Source organism: Colius striatus, chromosome 2, assembly GCF_028858725.1.
Source record: "Colius striatus isolate bColStr4 chromosome 2, bColStr4.1.hap1, whole genome shotgun sequence".
Taxonomy (NCBI): domain Eukaryota; kingdom Metazoa; phylum Chordata; class Aves; order Coliiformes; family Coliidae; genus Colius; species Colius striatus.
In genome coordinates this window covers 101,913,200-101,936,650 of record NC_084760.1, presented here as the reverse complement: position 1 = coordinate 101,936,650, position 23,451 = coordinate 101,913,200, and the positions used below count along the sequence as shown (strand labels likewise).

General features: G+C 37.1%; 1 protein-coding gene across 1 annotated transcript in view; it reads right to left on the bottom strand.

Moving 5' to 3' along the window:
- Nucleotides 1–23,451, bottom strand: part of PRKN (parkin RBR E3 ubiquitin protein ligase) — a 710,202-nt gene that overhangs the window by 129,227 nt on the left and 557,524 nt on the right. Inside the window, exon 8 of the mRNA XM_061990230.1 lies at nucleotides 846–907. Coding sequence (XP_061846214.1) covers nucleotides 846–907 — 62 coding nt within the window. The remainder of the gene's footprint in view (nucleotides 1–845; nucleotides 908–23,451) is intronic.

Sequence of the window (23,451 nt, the reverse complement as noted above, 5' to 3'; positions counted from 1 at the left end):
AAAGAGGAAACAAGATGTTATTGACAATAGTATAGGACCTAAAAACTGAGAAACCAGACTTTGAATTAACATTTTAGGAGCTGCTCCTGCTTCTGTCATGACCTTCATATAACCTTGTACAACCTCCTTGGTGTCAGGTTCATTAAAAGACACAGATATTCTTATGTACAACACACTAATGCTGAGGTTTCAGGCCCTTAGCCTCTGGTGCCTGCAACTTTATGTCAAGCACATATACAGCTAATACATTAGGTGAGATACACCAGAAACAAAGACAACTTGAATTTCAGAAGCATTGAGCATTTGAAAATTCAACTTATCTCAAAATTCAAGGGCACATTTCAATATATTTGTATGTTAATTGCTGACAAAACAGTAACTACAACCATCTTGTGAATGTTGTAAAGCATACTTCACTTCTGTTTTACTAAAATTTCTTGACAGAAATAGTTTTCAGAGTGCAAAGGGCAGCTATAATTTTGAATTACAAACTCATGTTTAAAAGTGATAAAAGGCCACAGAAAGAGATGGATAATATGAATAGTGGTCAGTATGAATCCCTTAGATTGTTTGTCTATCTATTGTTTTAGAGAGCCTATTTACTGCTGTAGTAGAAAGCCAAAAACCTATGGCAGATAGCAGATGTACCAATTAATAACCTGTCAAGGCTGATGGATAGAATGAAAAAAAAAATCTCCCATATATCTCCTGTGTAGTTTTTTCCCCACATTTTAGGTCATTGGGGGTCATAGGATACACTCTGCCTCCCTGGAGAGAGATGAAACTGTCTCATTAGCGTCTATCTTTCATGACATTAAGACGCTACCTTTAAGATGCTAACTCACCTGTTCTTCTCCCAGAATCCTGAAGTGATGAAGCTCTTTAATCAAGGAGTCTGGACAGCCAGCTGTTGGAAAGAAACAAAAATAGGCATTTCAGAGCTTCCTGTCAGTGCAGTTACAGCATGAGATACATAGATGCAGAAAGGACAGAACATACAGATTACCTTAGATAAAGAAGATTAGCTGTGGTTCTGCAGGCGCTAGAATGCTGAAAATCATCTATTAAATAATCCTTCCACATTTCTGAGCATGCTACCAGGAACACTTGGAAAGGTTATATTCCGAATATTTTAGCCCTTTCCCCAATGGACTACAAACAAAAGCAAGATGAAAAGGGCAGCACTGTCTGCCAGATACCGCCAGCCCCTTAGCGTAAAGCCAAAAAGCCTGTTAAAAGAGGATCTCACATCAAAACCTTGAAGCTGCCCAAAGCTGAATTCTGATTCACACACCAGGTTTGGACTCCTTTCTAAGCATAAAGGAAGGCTTTCCTCGATTCCCTGCAGGATTTCACAGACCTCACAGATCACTTTAATTTTGGCTGTCACAAATATGATCCATTTCACAAATATGCAGTCATTCACAGATGTAATGCACAAACCAACTATACAGGCAGGGGAGAGATCTGCCAGAACTTTACAATTAGATAAATGCTCTGACTACAAATTTTCACATTTGTATTGGTCACTAAGAAAGACTTTGTCTTGATAGATGCTATACACTTTACTGACCTGTTCATACTGTGATTACCATTCTAGTGATGAAATACAAGGCTGCTACTCACTTTTGTACACAACTAGGCTAATTTCTGCCATGGGATAAAAGTGCAGACTATGAAAGAAATCTGGGCTTTATCTTTCTTACCATATATTGAAGCATCTGCTACGGCACAGAGAAAATTCCTTAAAAGGAATTAAGATCATAGTTCTCCCCAGAACACATAAGGATCTACTATTTTTATCAACCTGCTTTTCTGTTGATGCATCTACAAATAGTTACCTCTCACTCTTAATGGTTACCATTAAAAAGATACAAATGAATGTGGAGACAGTTGTCAGAAAATCTCCATCAGCACCGTGGCTTCACTGAAAACCAATGAGGCATGACCTACACTCACAGCTGTTGGTGTAGTTGTCTTAGGAACACAAAGGGAAAAGCCTTTATGCTTGCAAGCAGCACAACAATGTGCCCTCGTGGCCCAGAAGGCCAATGGCATCCTGGGATGAATCAAGAAGAGTGTGGCCAGCAGGTCAAGGGAGGTTCTTCTCCCTCTCTACTCTGCCCTGGTGAGGCCTCATCTGGAGTCCTGTGTCCAGTTCTGGGCTCCTCAGCTCAAGAGGGACAGGGAAGTGCTGGAGAGAATCCAGTGCAGGGCCACCAAGATGATCAGGGGAATGGAACGTCTTTCACATGAGGAAAGGCTGTGGGAACTGGGGCTGTTTAGTCTGGAGAAGAGGAGACTGAGGGGAGATCTTATTAACATTTATAAATATCTAAATGGTGGGTGTCAGGAGGTTGGGACATCCCTCTTTTCTATAGTAGCTAGCAACAGGACAGGGGGTAATGGGATGAAGCTGGAACACAAAAAGTTCCACTTAAACATAAGAAAAAAACTATTTCACTGTGAGGGTGAGGAAGCCCTGGCACAGGCTGCCCAGAGGGGTTGTGGAGTCTCCTTCCTTGGAAGTCTTCAAGACCCGCCTGGACATGTTCCTATGTGACCTGATCTAGGTGAACCTGCTTCTGCAGGGGGGTTGGACTAGATGATCTCTAAAGGTCCCTTCCAACCCCTACCATTCTATGATTCTACGAAAAAACCTCCTACTATAGGCATAACTATATTAGTACAAGTCTGCTATAGGTATTACTTTTTCTACTTAGGGAACTGACTTAAGTCGCATTCAAATTAGCTTTATCTCCACTTATCTTAGAGTGGCAGTACAGTTTGGGAATGCACCATCAACACAACTTCATCAGAAAATGCTTTTAAAGGTAGTCAAGGTTTAAAGTGGCCACAATTTATGCATGTGGTAAGAATCACCTTGTCTCTCAATAAATATTTGTTTTAATTTTACAAAAGCTATGCTATTCTTACAGTCTTCTGCCCACCAACCTCTTCCCTCCTCTTGCATAGAAGGATATGGACATGCACATATTAAAATACGTGAGTTTTAGCTTTGAGTGATTCTCTTCTTAGTGGGTTTTTATTCTCCTCAGCTTCTAGATCCACAACATCTGTATCACCTTTAATTTCCTCTCCTCAGTTCCCCCATGCTTAGACTCCCACAGTTTATTCCCATTCTTGTTTGTAATGCACTTAAAATTGTCCTTACTACTTCCACCGTAGAAACATTTTTATGCAGTATTTTTCTGTCCATTTTCACTGGGATTTACATCTTTATCTTTCAGCTCATCCCTGACTACATCAGCTGTCTCTCACTAACTTCTTGACCTGAGCCCTGACATGTACTTGAAAGCTGTTAAATCCCGTGTTTCAGATCAGAACTTACTCCATCAAAGACTTTTTTTATCTCTTACCCTCAAGTTCTCATATAATTATTTTTTTCCCCACATGTAATTTTCCATGAAAATATCTGCATTGTTTGTACACAGCTACAGGAATTTCTAAGTGTAGAGAACAATTTCATTTTTCTTCCTTCTTATCCTTTCCAATTTGATTTTCACTGAAGTCCTTAAGATGAGAAAGTGTCCTTTTTTTTTTTCCCAGCAAGAATTTTTTCTCTTTCCATTCTCATTGAAATCCTATTTCCTGAATCCTTGTTCCTCCCAGAAATCCATCCCATTCTATCCTCATGCACAATTTATAAAATCTCCCTTACATGAGTTGCTTATGTGCATCCTCTTTTTCTTTCATGTTCGAGAGTATAAACATTTGGAACTAAAGGTCTTTTGCTTTGTAATATGTAAATATATAAACATAAATATATTTTACATGTATATAAAAACATATATAAGTTTAAGTGTTAATAGTTGTTCACTTCTGCATCCTCTTCTCAATACAACATTCCATATAGTCTATTTTGCAGAGAATTGCCCTATCTAGTTTTCAGTCTTTTCATTGACCAGACTTTCACCGAAAGCTTGAATTATATTGCACACATTAACGGTTTGTTGTCTGTAAGAAGCCCTTTGAGGTCTTCTCATAGCAGAAGCAATAATTTGAGGAAACAATGAAAATTATTGTAAAACGATAATTTTAAGTAATATTAAATCATTGCTAATAATTTGAGGGAAAAAAAATGGAAATAAAGAAGAAACATGAAGACCTTTGTAAAACACGTTCCAAAGCTGTGATCCATTTTAATCAAATATCTGGGAGTTTTGAAAGTCCCAAAAAACCATCCACATGTTCATCAACATATTCATATATACACAAACACGCATGGAGACTTTAAAATCTATTACAAGTTAAGGACAGCACTCAGTGGGTTCACTGACAAACTTTGCACACAAAAGGTTAAAAGAAAAAGATATTTTCTAAGTCTATGATGTGCAAGTAGCATGTCTCACATGAAATAATCTGCACATTACAGATTTCTGCTATTTTGCATAGAATGCTTTAAGGATTAGGTTTCATGCCCTCTGCAGTATAGAAATCCTTATAATCAATGGTTTCGACAATTACTGAAACTTTCTATTTCTCTTTTCCCAACTATTACTTGAAAAAGTAGAGGCATACATGAAATCTCTACAGACAGGAAGTGAACCATAAGAATATTAACTAAATCAATCAACAACAATTACAAATAAGAGTGTTAAAAGGAAATGACGCAAAAGCATGGAAAATTGCCTTTGATCAGATGCCAAAACTCAGGATTGAGGACATTAGCAGACTGATAAAATAGCAGCCAAATTGTCTATTAGTTCCATCTTTCAACTCACATTCAAAGTTAAGTGTTTCATATGTTCTCAGCTACAATGATTGTTATAGGTTCTTGCTTACTATGAAGACAGAGCAAGATGTAAGATATAAAACTGATGCAGATCTTTAGTATTTTTATATAACTTTTTCCTCTGACATACCTCCATTGACTTCAAAGCAATAAAACCTGCAAAATTACTGTAACGTCTCAGGAATGAGCCTAAGCAGGAAAATTAAGTTATGAAGGGAAGATACCCAGTTCAAGGTACCAGCAGCATTATAAACACACCACAAGTAATTTATTTGCTTCTATTTAAGAATGTATTACTTCAATAAAATTTAAACATATTATTTGCTTCTAAATGTTCCATCACACTCCAGATGACTTGTTTGAATAATTTTGTTGTTGCTTGATTCTCTTATTACATCACTATTTAACTCCAAGTGCTTCACTTATGAAGGAAAAGTATATTCAAAGTTATTGAAATTTGCAACTGTAAATACACAATTTAAATTTTGGTATTCTTTTCATAAAGATATAAGGATATTTTTAATCTGTTCATAACAGTGTATATATTTTCAAGAGAAAAATATATAGGAAGGACAGTTTAATGTCTTCTAACATCACAAATCTCATTATTTCAACTGATCTGAACACATATATTCAGCTACATTTGTAATTAAACTATGATTTTAACTACTACCAATTTAATTACTCAACACATATTTTTTTCTCTGATAGAATTAGCTTCTGGTTTTGTTTTTGTTTAAAATTATCACTTTCTATGGCTTATGTTTTCCAGTAAGAAGGCAAAGAAACAATTAAATCAACACTTTAATATTGCATAAACTGACAAATTGAAAGCAAAAAAAGACTGCTGTTACAAATGCAGCCAACTGAGAACCAATTGAAGTGCCAGGGCCCTGATGGCCCTGACTATCCCTGCCCTCCCCACCTCCACAGCCTGTGACTCCATGTCAGTCCTTACCGCAGAGACACTGCAGCAGAGTTTGTCTGCTCTCCTCACAGCTCTGCTCAGCTCAGTCATGTACCCTGCCAAATTAGGTCCACCCATGAGCCCATGTTCAGGCCCATCCTCAGCCCTTCCTCATTCCCAAGCAGGTGCCCAATGCTTGGCACTGTTCTGGTGTCCTTGGCTGCCTGTTCCTGGCTATGGGATGGGACAAGCGCTGGGTGAATTTTATCCTCAGAAAATCACAGAAGATCATAGCACATCTTAATTGCCTGTAGTTACAAGCACATATATCTCTATTGTAGGATTGTGTGCTATATATTCTACCATGTGTTTCTAGTATTATTCCCTACTTTCCATTTTAAATTTCATCCTTCCCCAAATGGTACAGCTGGATAAGAGCAAATTCACTGAATTTAAGCATCTAAATATTGGCTATATGAATCTAATATATTCATTGCACATCATCTTTTTAGTCAATTGAGGGAAATGCACACCTTTACAGGGTAATTCAAGTCATCTGAGACAGGCTGAAAAAAGGTGTCAATTTAACTCCATTAACTGAAGAGCCTAAGGCAACTAGGTTAGATTTACACAAGTAACTTTTAGACTTAAGGTTAGTTCAGCTTAATTTCAACAACAGTTGCAATCCAAATCATTACTGCACATGTTGAATTTTGAGCATGTAAATTTTGCCATCAATATTTAGCTCCATGCAAACCGAGCATTTACATTATAAGCACAATATCACTTCTATTTCTCTCACTAAAAGTTTATGTCTGCATTGACACTTGTTAGCTCTGAGAAGCACATACCCTTTTGTGAGCTCTGAACATAACCATGTAAGAATATCTATCAGTGTCCTTCAAAGGATATCTTTCCACAGTGCTAATTGCTAAACCGAGCTTGCAACTGAAAATTGTATCAAATACACGAGAATAACCATGCTTAGAAAATTAATGGATATTTGTCTTTTTTTTCCCCTCTTTTTCTGATTGCTTCACATAGAATCATATTGGACTTGAATACAGATATGAAAAGTGTTCTATATTAAAAAAAAAGTAAAAGTTTACAAATGAAGCACTCTAATGGTAGTACTGGTGATATAGGAATGATTATATATAGGCAGGCAAGTTTACACTGGCCTGCTGTGCATGTACAGTAACGAACGGTGGCAAGGGAAGTCTGCATCTCAGAGGTACTTGTTATAGTAGATATCCATCCAGAGCACAGCCAGCCTCCAAGCTACAGTGGGATACAGCAGCTGAGATTCCATATGCAAAGTACAAGTACTCAGCACAGCACAACCTAAACAATTCTGTTGAGTGAACAGAATGAAAGGAAGAGCACAACCCCGCACAGTGTGTGACAACAACGGGAATGGTAACAAAAAGAGGGAGTAGGGCTAGACTTCCAAATAAAAAAATCCCATAATTAGTGTGCATTTGTTTGTTATGTCGTTTTCCCAGACATTTACAGCTTGTTCAACTAACTGGAATATTTGTGCAAAAAATACACCTGTCTGCTGTGTCTGTTCCAGTGAGAAGCAATCCTGTGCTGGTGACGGTGTGGTCATTCTTATGGGAAATGACAATTTCAAAGTATGAACTGACTACACTGTCTCTGTGTTAATTAAATGTTTTGATGTTTCAGATGACCTTTTCTCATTTTTAATGTTATGTGAACATGAACAAAGACAAAATTCAGGAGAATGTCTGGAATGCATAAATATTTTATTGAAAGGAGAAAATTATATCACGAGGAACATCAGACGTAATTTACAGAATACAAATACATAAGCCTATCTTTGGAATAGTGCTTGTGCTTGTATGTTGTGAAAGATATTTTCTCACAGATCTCAAATTAGGACATTATTATAACCATTTTTACAATTGTTTTTTGAGAATCTTCATGAGCAATACTTTTGTAAATAGTAAAGTATTGAGATTTTCTTCTCTGTTGTTACCTAGATGATTTTCTAGCCAAGCTTAAAACTTGGTAGACATACACTGTGCTTACAGATGTCTCCCTTTGTATGAGAAAGATTTCATTTTTAAAGAAAGAAAGGTAAAGACAGAACTGGTTTGTGAATAATTTGTCATCTCAAGTCCCAAGCCTTACATCTACAGGTCTTAAAATGCAGGGCATTCACATGGGCACACAACTTTATCTGGAAGATCAATCACTGCTAACCACCATTAACCATAAAATCACACATCAGAACCGAATCCCTCTCATGAAATCAGTTTGTAATCACTAAATTTACCTATTGATTTATTACTAACAAAAGGTCTTATTTATTTACCTTCTGAATTCTCAATGTTGATTATGCATTTGAGTCACATTTGCAAACTGAAATTCTCAGACCCATTAACTCACACTTCTGCTTCCAATACTTATTTATATCTCTATTGTTATAGGGGCAGGTTCAGTACTGGAACATTCTTCCCCAAGAAAGAAAACTAAGTGACTTTTTGTTCAACATATGCACAGTGGCTATTCCTTTGCCCTACCTGTGGCAATGGAGGTTGGACTAGATGATCTTTTGAGGTCCCTTCCAGCCCTTGAGATTCTGTGATTCTGTATCAGAACTTTTCTCAGCAAGTCTTAGCTATAGATCTAGTTCAAAATGCTGCAAGTGACATACAGTCTGTTAGACACATGAAAATATCTAATGTTTTAGTTTTTGTAAATACATCGTTCACTGCAGTCAGCAGTATATTTACAAACTGGGAGACAACCCTTTAGTACCCAAATATATTGTACTGGCCACTTGAAAATTAGTGTAAGATGCAACATATCCTGTAAAGCCAAAAAAGTAAAGTAAAAAATTACATGAGGTTCTTTTACTCAGGCCATTTTGATAACATCGGCTTGCAGATGATATTTTATCTGTCAATAATATACAGATAAGCAGGTAGCAAGATGAGACAAAAATATGACTGAAAAGAGACATATTACAGTGTTTCAATAATATAGATTCCTTTGGAAAAAAATATGAAAAGGATATTTCCGAAAGCAAGAAGTATTGAATTCTGTCCTTTCAAAGTCAGCAGGCCTGTGTTTAGACTGCAAAGCTCATCTCTACAGATGAGCAATGCTAAACTAGACAGCACGACAAGCAATCCTTGCATCAGGTTTACAGACCCAGAGGTCAATATGGTGAAGGTCTTTCCTGTAAGTCTTTACAATTCTCTCTAAAACTACAGATGATAGCGTAGTTCTTCAGCTTAAGCAAACTAGCACAGCAACAATTAAGTCAATGGTGCTTACATGTATTCATATGATAAAAAAAAAGTCTATGTACACAAAATGTAAGATTTTGTTAAAAAGACTGTGTGCCAGTAAAGAATTTATTTAATAGTATCTTTTTCAAAGCTTAATCTGCAATAAGAAATCTATTTTCATTAAAAAAAAAATTCAGAATTGAAAAACCATTTTATCCTCATTCTTAACCTTGTCAAACAATATTATGTTCTTTTTCCTTGATTGACTTCTGACAGCTGAAGTCAGTAAAAATACTGATTTTTTTTTTTTTTTGCTATCTAAAAGGTTGCTGAAGCTAATATTCAAGAAAGTTGCATGAAAGCTTGATTGTCAGGACACAATGTTTGTTCTGTTCTTACCAGTTACCCGAGATGCTATGTGCCCGGCTGAATGAGTTACATTTTTGTTTGTATGCACTTAAAACACAAAAATGTATTTTTGTTCTCATGAAGTATTTGTGCAAAAATTCTGCAAAGAGATTGCAATAGAGCTGGGAAAGGATCACATAAAGTTTGACTGCTAGCAGCAAACAGAGCATCTCAGATTAGAGAAAATTCTGCTGGCTTCACTTTCTCACATTGCACTCAACTCTGGCCTTCACTGAGCTGCTACTCACTGTGGTTTTTATTTTAATGATGCTTTAAAGCCAAATGACTAGAAGTAATGAACTACTCTAGCCATTTTCTGCTATGGTCTTTCTTTTAATCTTTACAACAGACAATATCAGCAGGAAAATTGACCTGCCATTTAAGTTTAGAACCTGCTTCTTTGTTTGGTTTTTGCATATTTAAAAAAAATTTAAACTAGACTTGAACAAGTACTCTTTAGTCACATCAGCATTCAAATCCTGAATTGTACTGAGCTGCACAATGACAGCATGACACCGCTTGTTATTTTTGGCAGTTTTCTGTATATGCTGCACCACTATGTGACAACTGTTGAAAGAGTCTGTCAGAGGGGAGAACTTTTCTAAAAAAAATTCAGTATTGATTGCCCAAGAGTCTAAGAACTTCAGGGTGACCATGCCATAGTGCAAACATATTTTAAGAATAGTCTGTATCTTCTGGTTGCTCCATGTTCTGGCTTAAATCATAGGGCTAAATTCACCAATGCTATTCTCAGCTAAGTCACCGAATACTAAAATCAGCAAGTTTAAGTCTCCCAACACAACCAGGAGATTTTTGTTGTTGCTGTTTATTGAGATACAACAGAGCTACTCTAAACTTCTTCTGGAAGACTCAACACCTTCTGCCATATAAATTTTGGCAGTTAACACTGCATTGCCTGAAATGCAAAATTCGGCCTGAAAGGATCTCTTCTCTCTCGGTATACCAGGTTTTAGCTCAATCAGCTCAATTCATGAAAGGTCTTCTCATCTTTTATTCAAAAAGTAGTTGAAATCTCTAAAGCAAACTCTGTTCTCTCACATTCCCACCTCCACACTGGCACTACGCTTTGATGGTGATCAGTACCTTTGAGAAGGCAAGTGAGAGGTCAGGAGCTTTCAGCATGTGGTGAAGACTTTATAAAAGAGGAGATTGTCTTCTCAGAGAAAATTCAACTATCCCTGAATAAAAGTCAACACAAGGCAAAAATAACTATAGAAGAATTTCATTTGCTAGTTACTGAAAGGTAAGTCTTTAAAAGATTGTAATTTCTGAATGTCAGAATCAAGTAGGTACAATACAGAAAACGCTAAAAGGTTTCTAAACTGTTTTCCAGCTGATGGCTAGATAACAGAAATATATTGTAACGCCCAAGTGCTGAGAATCAGATTTGAAAAGTAAATATTTCTTCTTTTTCCCTTTAAAAGTTGAATTAAGGAAACTGAGCTCCTATAATTTTGGGAATGACAAATAGAAAGAACAGTTTCAGCAATTCATGCTGCAATAAATTTCCATCTCGCTCATATTTTACCAAGTGAGGTTATCATATAGACCATGTAATGTAGAATAGGCCATTGTACCATCAAGATAGATGTGCTCAGGTGCCAGAGAACAAGTACAGCTTTCCAACTATTAAATTACAAAACTAGTGTTCAAGGATATTAAAATGCAATTTTTAAAGGTTATTTTCTGTCCACAGTACGGGAAAATCAATATGCCAAGCTCAAAAAAAAAAACCCCAACCTGTCAGAAAAACCAAGATGCACACATGTAGGTTTCACTCTCTTACTCACACATGCATAAGCATGCACAGAATTACTATTGGACAAAGGAGAATGGCAAACAATATTCAATGATCCAGAAACAGTAATGCTTTTCTTTCTCCTTTTACTTTTCTTTTTTTTCCCAGGGTATGACATCATTCTGTATAAACAGTATATAAAAAAATTGCTGTTCTTTTAATCTGTGCAGCATTTATAAGACTTCAACATGAGCCTTTTTTGAAAGCTTAGACAAATATTTAAATTGCTACATAAATGACTCAGACTACAAGGCAAGCCCAGGCTACTCTAAAAATAAATGTTCATGGACAATAAGCCCATCCAACCAAAAGAGAATTTTAAAAAGCGGTGGAATATATTATGTCTCACAGAATAGTACAGTCATATCTGGATGAATGGCTCTGATTTTCTATTTTTCATAGGGATTTTATGACACAAAATAATTTCCAGAATGCTAAAGAATGAAGCAATTGTCTAAAAGTGACCTTCACTCCTGGAGTTAAAATCTTAATTGTTACCTAATTCTGATATTTTTCTTCCTCCTTTGCAGCAGCAATGCATGGATACATATCTTATTGCTCTCTGTGAGGGAACATGGCAAGGTTCCACTTGTGAAATGAAGATGGTTTTGCATTTCACCTTAATCAGATCAAATTAGGGCAGGTGGTAACCCTGCAGGAAACATAATTATGAAAAATGCCTGTGTTCAATACAAACTGTCCTTCCAGTCTTGAGGTCTAACAGGACATCATAGTACAATCTTTTCACATTTTACTGGCAGCTCAGAACACAGAAGGCCACAGAGGGGGGACTAAACACTGCTCTCATTTTCATCTGTGCAAATCCCACAAATAATACATCTGTTCTTCAACATTTACTCTAATATAAGAGGCAGAGTGTTTCTGGGAGTGCAAAAGCAGTGTGGGATGAAAACTAAAGGTAAATACAGAAGAAAAAGAAGTTAAGTCACTCTAGTCAGGTCTAATTCTAATAACATTGTGTGAGACAGGCTAATCCTGCATTACAAACGGTGATTCATGTTTCTACTATAAAAAAATCTGACAGGTAGGCATAAATACAAGAGATCATGCTGTCTGTTCATCTAACAGAAAAGAATTGGAACGTCTTGAGAGTTCCTAAGGATTTTTCTGATTTTACATTGATATAGTGGCTCTATTCTCGAACAGACCACTTGTGATGAATAGCTGGTGAAATACATTTGAAATGAGCTGAAAATTTAATGCAAAATTCTACTCTACATTAAAGGGATAATACAGCCAGGTTCATTTAGAATATTACTCCTCTGAAGACACCCCAAGCACTACAATAACAAATGTTATATCAAAGATGCACTCAGCAACAAATGCAATATGAGTCTCTGCGAGGCAATTTTTCAGTATGTCAGAATTATAATATCACTCCATGGAAACAAATTAAGCAGCACGAGCTTGGCTGTTGGGATCACTTTATTAGCAAGGCAGTGTTTTCTCATAAAGAGTACTTTGCTTTGGATCTCCCAATGAACATCAATAATGGCCTATCTGTTTTTATGGCACATGACTTATTATTTGCCTATGAAATAAACAAAACACTTTAACATGCAGCTTTTTTTTCTGCAACACTTAAAAAAGAATATTGATAATAATAATAATAAAAAAAACTGATAATTTTTTTGCTGTACAGTCAAAGTCCGGCCCAGCATGGTTTTTTATAATCAACAAGGATAAACAGTTTAATCAGGAGGAATAAAACCAGGATACTAGTACCAGGGAAGGAAAGCCTGCCTTCCTTTTCTACCTGTTGGAGTAAGATCTATGTTTAAATGTCCACAGATTTCTGCAAAATACTGGAAAATATTCTTCTCTGGTTAGTCATCATGCTGAAGCACAAAACAACTTAATCTTGTCCCTTGGGCATGAAAACCACAGCCCTTGCTAGGTGGATTGGCCCTTTCAGTGGGCCAGAGAAGGACTCTGCGCTTGCACTGTGGTCGTAAATTTCCAAGGCTGTTAAAATTTACTCCAAGCAGGGTGGTTGGACTGGCCTAGGAATGCAGGAGAAAATGGATATGCTTTACTATGTACAGGGCAGGAGAGGACCCCCACAGCTCAACATTATGGCATCAGACTCACTTGTACACTGAATTGAATTAGTGCAAGCAATTTCATCAGATTACGCGAGCAATTTAGTATAGAACAGCTGCAGCACCCCACTAGCGGATACTCCTTCTAGTCTTTACTTACATGGCCACAAACAACTTCTGAGTTAATCCAGACCAATAGCATATGTGTTTTGCCTTTACTACCTTGCACAGAGATATGCTATGACTTATAATTACTTGATCTTGTCAAATGTTTTTTTCAAACTCACGGTTATTCCATTATCACAAGTCCAGTATATCTTCATTAAATTTGACATTCTTTATGTCACTATTTCTTCTCATACTTGAATTACTTCCCATAGCTAGAGCATGCACATTTTTTCTCCCAGATACATTTTTGTTCTGTATTCTTTCAACAGTGCAGCGTTTCTAAGATGTGAGCCTGAACCCAGAATGGACAGGTATATGAGCAAATCTCCAGCCTCACTACCTGCATATATGAAACCCCACAGGGTATGGAGTTCAGCTTCAGAGGGTTGGAGTGGGGAGTAGGTACACATGTTATTCTTCTACCCCTTGGGTATTAATATTGCTATACTAATCATTTCCAAAGAGGAAAGAGGTCTTAGTGAAAATTTGTACCTCATGAGATCCTAGAGTCACATAAGCTTGGCACTAGGAATGCTGATGTAGACACTAGAAATCAGGACTAGAACATCTCTGACTTTGATGCTAACGCTTAAACAGGCTGATAAACCAAGTCAGAACTGGTGTCCCCACAGGAATCCCCTCTCCCTCTCACATATGCACTCCCTGCCTTGCCTAGCAACAAAGATAGAGCTCTGTCACGAATGTCCCGTTTTTTCTTTCCTTTTGCAAAACGGTAAGTCAAGTTATTGAAACTTACTATAAGGTTCAGCCTTTTTTTTTCTCATGTCATTAAAATGCTCAGTTGACTTTGCTTCATATCAGTAGATAACTGAATTGCAGTTGTAAAAAAATAACACCACTAGGTCTCACCATGTGTACATTTACCTTTTGATACCTTGTTAACTATTTTTTCTGTGGAGTATTTCTCAGCAGACATTTATATGTTACATACTGAACTCTGTATCACTTCTGCCTTTCAATATTATATTGCTTGCTTTGTATTTTCCACTTGTGCCTATTATGTCATGGATCAGAAATTCATTCCTTCTACTTCTGTGTGGCTCCAAAATACCATCATGCATGAAATTTCAGAGATACATTTTTTTTTCTGACTGAGAATTATTGGCTATACAGCTATAAATGCATACATAAAAGCTAAAAGCCCTTAGAATTATTTGGAGAGGATACAAAACATCTCTCAAGCATCAAATCGGTTGGAAATTCATATTGCTTTTCTGTACCAATTCCTGCAGGATTTGATTTCTATTGTAGCTTAGCTTCTGTCTGCTTCAGGAAAAAGATCATCAATTATGATAAATGATTCTGTATGGCAGGATTTAGACTCACGCTACAGAGAGCTATATCTAATGAGATTATCTGATGCTTTTTTAAGGATCAATAACTTATTTATAGGCAGGAGCCTCAAAGGTTAATTTCTAGTGTTTTACTCACCAATGCATCCAGCACTGAAGTAACTTGCAGGAGACATAAAATCAGAACCGGCTAATCCACATCAGCTTGTTTAAAAAAAATGTCAGATTAACAAATCAATGATACTTACACACTACAAAATTGGTTTCCACTTAAAAGCTGACTGGATTTACACAGTTTACATGCAGCATAAATCCTGTTTTCATGTAATTTATCAGGGATTCCAGGCAAAGTGATTCTCTTCTCTCTTGGCAATTTACAAGACACAAACTGGCCAGCAGAAATCCTATTGCAGTTTGATAGATGTCTACTAAGGGAAACAAGGGAGAAGGAAAAAAGAGCAAAGCAGGATTTTTGATGTTTGGCTACAGATTGTTGCCACTGATCATTTTCCTATCTCTGCTTCACAGCTAGCTGTGACTTTCTGTTCAGAGTGCTTTTCCCTGCTTTACTGGTTATGCCAAGAAGCATGCCTTGCCTAGCTTGTGACACATTGATGCTACATTCATGGGGTTTTTTTTCCACCCATTTCACCATTTTAATTCTGCTCACACCTGTTGCAGGCATTATAAAAGAGTCAACCATGTAGCTGCTGTCAAGCAGTCTGTGACATTGAATGCAAAAGTTAACTTTGCAGCAATAAATTCTTTGGTATGTGTATGCGCATCTCCTTTCTCTCTCTATTTACTCTTTTCTCTCTATGTATTTATTGCTCCCCTTTGAAGATTGCAGAACATTATCTAGTTTTATTTTTGTTACCTCTGGAATTTGATGGAGAGTGGGTTGCAAGTACACAGCCCACTTGAGATCATTAGGACTATATACTCCTTCACTGGGACAATAACAAATCAAAGTAGAAAACATCTGAAAGGTACAACGATATTGTTTTGTGCAATGACCACTGAATTAGAAGAGCTATGATATAAAACTCATTCAGGTGACAGGTGTTTAACCAACTGAATCTCCCAACAACTCTAATAATAGTTTCCTAATTTCTTTCTGTACTTGGAAAATATGATCTGAAGAAAAACATAAAAATTTGCAATTAAAAAAATACACCACAGTGTTGGTTTGCATTTTTAAAATCACGTATCTACAGATCCATCTCAACTGAAGGTTAATGCTAACATTTAAAGACAGACTGTGCACAATCTAAGAGGACATGTGCCATTTTTATGTTTCAGGCTGATGCTTTGTGTCTTTGTTGTTCAGGAGAGTCTCATGTAAGTCTCATGGTAAGCTAACGTCCATTACTACCTCAATATTAAATAGATAAAGACAAAGGAAAACATGATGACAGTGGCTGAAATAAGTGGCATATACACAGTAAAGTAAACAATTCTGCCAAGCACCTTTCTAATTTGCCCTAATCTACCACAACCAATTACTCCTGCCTCAGAGACTCCTTATCTTAGATTTTCCAAGCCATCTAGTCCCTATGTCTTGATAAAGACACAGTAATATTTCAGAAAATTGCACATTAGATAAAGAAAAAACCCCAGTGTTAGAAAGAATTGCTTTTTTTTTTTCCTCAGATGAGCCAATCCTCCATCCAAACAGTTGAAAAAGCTAACTACCTCTAAAGTTAGGTGTTAGTAATCCATTTGTATTGGCCACAAAATAATAGGCTTGACAATATTGCAGAACCATTGCTCTTAGCATTACTGTCTGCTAGAAAAAGGTGGGAAAAGAATTTTTCAGAGGTCACCAAGAGAAGAAAAGGACTCAGTTGAATTGTGCTCTCCACAATACTGTCTGGATATAACACACACTTGTGAGAGAGATGCAACACTGAGGTCCCCAATGCACAAAAGATAGAAATGCAGCCCAGTTTCTTCCTCCTTCCTCTCTTTACTAATTTCCTTTCTGGGAAAGTCTAGATATCTTTGCTTTGGGAGAAGCTGGAGCTACCAGCAAGCACTACAGATAAATGTATTGAATCTAAAGATTCATCTCTCTCTCAGTATTCCAACTCTGGCACAGTTTGGTAACAGTTGCTAAGTGAAAAACGTGAGAAAAAAAGAAAAGCATAAACTATCTTGGTCTTGATGATCTCAAAAGGCTTTTCCAATTTAAAAGAAACAATTCTGCAATATTTCTGTATAGCATCATCAGGTTTAGGGGCATTCTGCCATATAGGATGCAAATGGATCACCTTACCTCGTCACTCCTGGGAATTCTTCATTAATGTATCTAGTCACTTTAGGAACCCTAAATACTTTTGGTCTCTACAGTATCCTTATGCAAAAATTTCCACTATCTTAATTTGCAGTGGATGATATTTCTCTACTTGCCTTATACCTGATGCCTTGTTAGTGTTATGACTATCTCCAGTTCATTCACATACACATAAGAATGGGTAAATCCCTACTGATAATTCCCATTTCTCTCATGATTTAAAAAAGCTCCATCACATCTTGATATAAATAAATCCAGTCAGAACAGAAGACTAAGCATCTCATCATACACAAACTATTCCACACCTCCATTAATCTTTGCTGCCCTATGTTTAAACAAGAGTCAGTAGTTTCTTTTCCGGAGGAAATAACCAAAACTTCACTTGGTATGTGCAAAGCAGGGTGTGCTCTCGATATACCACAGAGAAATAACATGTCATTCCTAATAGTTCTTAAGATCTTAATTGCCCTTTCGGCTTTCACTTAGTGCTCAGATGGTATTTTCAGTGAACCACTCAAACAGGATGCCAAATATACGAGGCAGCAGATGAGAGACCAAGACCACCCTGCCTGCTTTTGCCCTTGCACATTCCAAAAGATGTCATCCTTGCTTCTTAAGAAGCCTTACTGGAAAAAGTAGTAGCAGCGTCTCAGTGACAGTCAGCTCTGTCAACTGAATCAGCTTGTTACTCCATCCTTGCACCTGAGCAACACTTCAGCAGCACTGCAGCCAACTCTGGGCTATGGCCATGTACCCATGAACCTGACTTGCCTTCCTGGCTCCAGCTTGACTTGCCCTGGCACTAGGACTTCCTTGGCAATCACAGGGCCAGCCTCCTTTAGGCACAGCCAGGCTCACTGTTGCCCCAGGAATTCCCTGCCACTCTGCTTCAACAGGTCCTAACAGCAAGTAATCACTATGCAAGGTTGTAAAATAACTTTCCTGGTCTCTAAGGAGTTAAGGATGTGGGAGCTAAGCTGTGGTGTGGTGTATGACAGAAGAAAACCAAATGGACCAAAATCTGATAATCCAAAACTAAGCATGAAAATGAACAACTAAAAGCTTTTATCTTAAAGTTCAAATCTAGGAACAAAAGATCAGGATAGCAAACAAGTAGGAAGAACAAAGAAAACTACTACCAGCCTCTTCTTTCTCATCTTCTAAAGGACAAAGCTTTCTCAAAGAGCACTATATTTACTCTGTAAGAAGTAGCCTTGTAATTTTCATTATAAAGATCATGCAATAACAAGAAAATTACAAGGATCATTTTATTTTCTGACAGATGAAGTAGCACGAGATTGGAAATTCAACACTTGACAATGACTGATATTCAGTGGAATTTCCCCACTGTCCCCAAAGCATGCTATTAAGTAATGTAAGAAAAGTGTAGGATAATTAACCCTTAACTACATTTTATTGCAATAACATTGTTTTCTGCTGTATAATGTATATGATATTGTCAGCTTCTTTTCACCAAAGAAAAGAGAAATGGAAACAGAAAGCACTTTTGCATATGTGCCTTGTGCAAAAGTGAATTTGAAAACTATGAAGAATAACTACTCTAAACCTTAGATCTGAAACCTTGGAATTTTGTAAAAAGTACCAGGTTCCTTGTAACATGACCTGTGCACACAGCATGCTGCAGCACTTGCTGTTTATGAAGGGCTTATATTGAACTCATGCAGAAAATTTCTGAGGATGAGACAATTCATCTGGTGCCCTCAGTTTTCCTGTCTGTGCTAGGAGAAACAAGGACCTCAAACCTTGACAGCATCTGACCCATAATAAATGCAATATGAAATCTCCATTTGTAGCTTAATGTTTCATCTGCTGGCCCCTGTACAGGTTTGGTTTAGTTTTGGGGTTTTTTTTCATCTCTGGTAGCTGTAGGGATAAGATCTTTTGTAATTGAAAATCCTGGTCATGTAAAGTATGCTAGCTGTGCAAAGGTGATATAGCATATACTTCTATTTATATTGAAATTGAGATGGAAGCCTCCCTTGTGCTAAAAACCCTACTGTGCTAAATAGTGGGTGAATATGTCAAATTAACCAGATGATGAAGTCATTTGTAATTCTATTGGAGGATGCCATGCACAAGGGTGATGCAGAATCTATGACAGATTGCCCAAAGGAGGGGACTGAAGCAGTAAATGAAAACTACACATTCTTCTGTGCTACAGATGAATGACCAAGGCAAAACTGGGACTTTAATTATGTCTCTCAGAATCATAAGCTCTGAGTTTGGCCTAACTTGGTGACCTTAGAAAAATATTACACTGCCAAAGATCATTCTCTCGCTACTCTTTACAATCAGAAAACCATAAATCCCATGTCTTGAATTTACAGAATATAAACCAACACCATGTAGCAGACTCAAATCTATGCCTGACAATGGTAAGGCAATGCTGCCATGCAATCACCTCGGGAACTTCCACTCAAGGCAATGACAATTGAAAGTTATAACATCTGTTTCTGATTCCTCACTTTGTGACTTTGTGGAGAAAACAACATTCCTGACTGCATGATAAAACATCAGTTTCATATTTTCTGACTTTTCTCTCACAGTCTTAACAACATTTAAATATGGTTCACTTCACGGTAATGCATATAATATATAAAAATAAAATAATACAAGATCTGTCTCCCACGATGTCTTTTACGGAATGTATTAATGTATGTTTTACTCAAGAGACTGAGTCTTTTCTTCACAGACATTTCAGCCTTCTGAATAAATGTAAGCTTGGGTAGGATTTAAAAGAAAAAAGAAGAAGAAAATAATAATTAAAAAAGCTTTTCACATGCCCAAAAGACCAGAACAGTTGAAATTAGCAATTCCAGTGTGCTAGGTATAGACTGTTTCTTTTTCCTTTCCTTTAATTAACCTGGCTTATTCACCTGGCTTGCTGGGAAAGAAGTTATTAGAGCCCACTTGTTACTGACCCTGAAGCCTGCTCAAAAAGCCTGAGCATGCCATTTAAGTAACAGCTCTCATATAATTCTTCTGCTTTAGCAATATAACTATATTTAAACCTCACTTTAAGGCCCAGAGTAGCTCTGTTTTTTAAAGCAAATTTCATAATAAATTGCTTCTTTGCCATGATGCAATCTGCAGTTTATTCAGTCTACAATATTTTCACGTGGTAGTTATAAGTCTGAGTTCAGTGCTCAGACATGAACTCTTTCCATTTTGAAGGAAGGAAGGCTTAGCTCTGCAAGAGGACAGATCAAAAAGAGGGCAGTCTAAATAGTCATTTGTAGTTGATAAACATGGAAGAGTAAATGGGGATAGTTTCACTAGGAAATCTGAAGTGTACAGGAAATCTGAGTGTACATGAAAGAGGAGACAGGGATTTCAGTGTACTGAAAAAATACAGAACAACACTGAAGACACTCAGCACTAGCAGAGCTATTTTTCATGTCAGAGTTTTTTAACCTGCAAGCTTTCAGGGCCAGATCTTTTAGCATACTGATCATGATTCCTCAACCCCAGCACTGGACTACGTTAGCAGTATTGTGGCCCACATTTCCCTGACAAACAAGGTCAGGAAAGGGATGAGTTACACTGAGGGAGCTGCTAGCTTACAGCATCTCACTGATACAAGGAGAGGTGCAAAACAAGGGGGCTGTGCTGCAACATGTCTGTAATCAGAGAATTCTTACTGAGATGGTAACATTCATACAGTAGGTGGAGGATGTCCAAAGATAGAAGACCTTAATGCACATTTCACAGGAGAAAATGGCCCCTCTGCTTAGAATAATATGGCTGGTCACTTTGCATGTAGAGTATTATACTCCCTAGCAGGAACAGACATGTGGAACGAACATGTAACAAACAAAAACTTAACCAAGAAAGGGTGAGAAGCATGAGAATGACAAAAAGAACCCCCTGACAAATATGTTAGATACACTAGTTGAGGTGTTGCTTCTAAGAAGCATGAAGTCTCTGAAAAATTGCTAGAGCACATACCTTATCCATCAGCTCAATCCTTATCCATGTTAACCTATGTGGACATGAGTTATACTGCAAAATGATCTTGAGACGATCAAGTGGCTGGAGGCTCTGAGTGGAAGCGAAGGCAGTTCTAGAGCTATTTCTATTAGTCCTTCTGGAGATGTGTGAAAGATCAAATAAAGATAGATGTATCCTAGAGATAAGTATAGGTAGTGTTGACAGTAAGATAATTAGTTTTCTCAATCATGGAATGGCATTTCATGAATGCAACTTCCCAAACTTCATCTCAGGGCAGTTAAAGAAGTGAGTGAAGTAAATTCACAACTTCTTGCAGTTTCCTTTGAGAACACAGGGAGAACAGGTTTGCCTTAGTAAAACCAGAGAGAAATGTCTTCAAGTCCTTGACTTATAAGAAATAACAACAAACTTAAATAGCCCGATTGACAGTATGCTCAATGTTGACAAGATTCTTGCCTCTAAGAATAATTTTGGGCTGACCTATCGCTCAAGATTTTCTGTGAAATCCAACTGACGGTGATAGCTGCAGGGTCTATGTTCAGTGTTTTCATTTCTCCATATTTCACACGCAATTTTTCTAACAGTGACATATATTAACATTTGTGCATCAGACAGTGTATAAGAACTCAGGAGGAATCTGAATGAAGAGATGTAGCATGGAAGACATATTAAGAAATACAGTTCTTGCCCCTTCCATCTTTCTAGAGCCAAATAAAGGTTAATTCAGCTTATGGCATAATTCATAGCAGCCTAAAGAGTACTTTAACTTCTGCCAACTGCAGCATTTTAAAGATGTTTTGGCACTGAGAGACTGCTAAGTATGCCTTAAACAGACAGCCCTTTTCTACTCAAACCCCTCTAAAGTCTCTAATGACAGTTACATAGCTCTGTGCCACCAGTCAGTAATGGAAATCTCAGATGACTACTTGATGTCACCTCAATTTTGCAGTTTGATAAGGGCCTGGATGTGCTCCATGACAGTATGTCAACATTTAAAAAGATAAAAGCACTGATGTTGTAAATGGAGGTTACCAGCCACAAATGTGTGCTACATAGGATTTACCCATCTCTTATCTACACAAAGCACGTAAGTCTACCCATCACTGAGAAAACCATTACTTTAGTCTCTACAGAAAAGTATGTGCTAGGATTTCTTTGAGGGTCTAAATTCCCTTCATGTTTATCATATATGACTTTTTAGCAGAATCATCTTTGTTTCCCTGTAAGGATATCCTTTAATAAACTTAGAATAATTTTTGGAAAGGTGTATCACTGACCTAGAGGTTAATCAACAACAATAAACTCACAATGGGCTTAAGGAAAATGTGTGGTATGAAAACAAACACGACAAAAAGAAAATTGAATATTCACCTCTCAAAGATGTAATACAAACTATCAATATCTAGCAGAGTGAGTACCCCAAGATGTTAAGTAAACCCTAACCCTTACAACCAAAAGTCTGATTCTAACCAACAATCCATAGCATATACATGTAAAAAAGGTCCAGAGGGCTCTGGTTGCCTCACAAGAGTTCTGGACAGAAATAAATCAGAACTTTGCCTTATGTGAACTCGGATTTGACATGACCTTCATGCCGCAGACCTGTCAAACTGTAGTAATGATGAATGCAACCAGACAGCTATTAGACACTGTTCTAATTTAGACACAGCAAAATCTATTGAATAATGTCAAATGAAACAAAAAAGAAGGACCGGAGCGTTAAAGGGCTTTATTTCCCTTTAGGTAAAATTCAAAGGACTTTGTAACATCAAGGCCTTACCGAGCCAGGCATGAAGGCCTTGGAAGTGATGAGGCAAGAATATTGACTGAATATAGTAGAGTTCTGTCACAATTCTCAAAGGAAGCTTAACATTTCTACAGTGATGCTGTGTTTTTGCAAAGTTTTGAGCAAGGCACTTAAGATCACTTTGAAAGTTTGTCTTTCTTTTGTTCCTTTGTTGTCAACACCTAGAATATTAATTCTTAAGCAAGAAACGTGTGAAGGAAAGTATAATTTATTTCAATAGTGTTTTAGCATCTTTGCAAAGACTACATCTATGAAGAGCAATGGAACAATTTTATGGGCATCAACATATAAACAGAAAGACATAGGACCAAAAGCCTCTCCCCTGACCATAAACTATTTTTAATATTTTAACACATGACTGAAAATGATCCCCAAGCCCCTCCAAATCTATATGTGAAAAAGTTCAGGATAAAGCCAAGTGTGAAATATCTAAAAAGTTCTGAGAGATTTCAAAGCTCTCTCCCTTCAACTAGACTTTTGCTCAGAAATATTCAGTTTCTGTCCTTCATCCTCTGAATCTACAAGAAAACAGAGAATGTTGTAAGACTGGAAGCCAATTTCTTCTGATCAGATGTGATCAACTTTGCAGCTTGTTTCAGATCAGAGGAAATCTCCGCAAGAGTCCAAGTCCGATGCAGAGATTAAATGGATGCTTGAAATAACTTTATGGACAAATTCT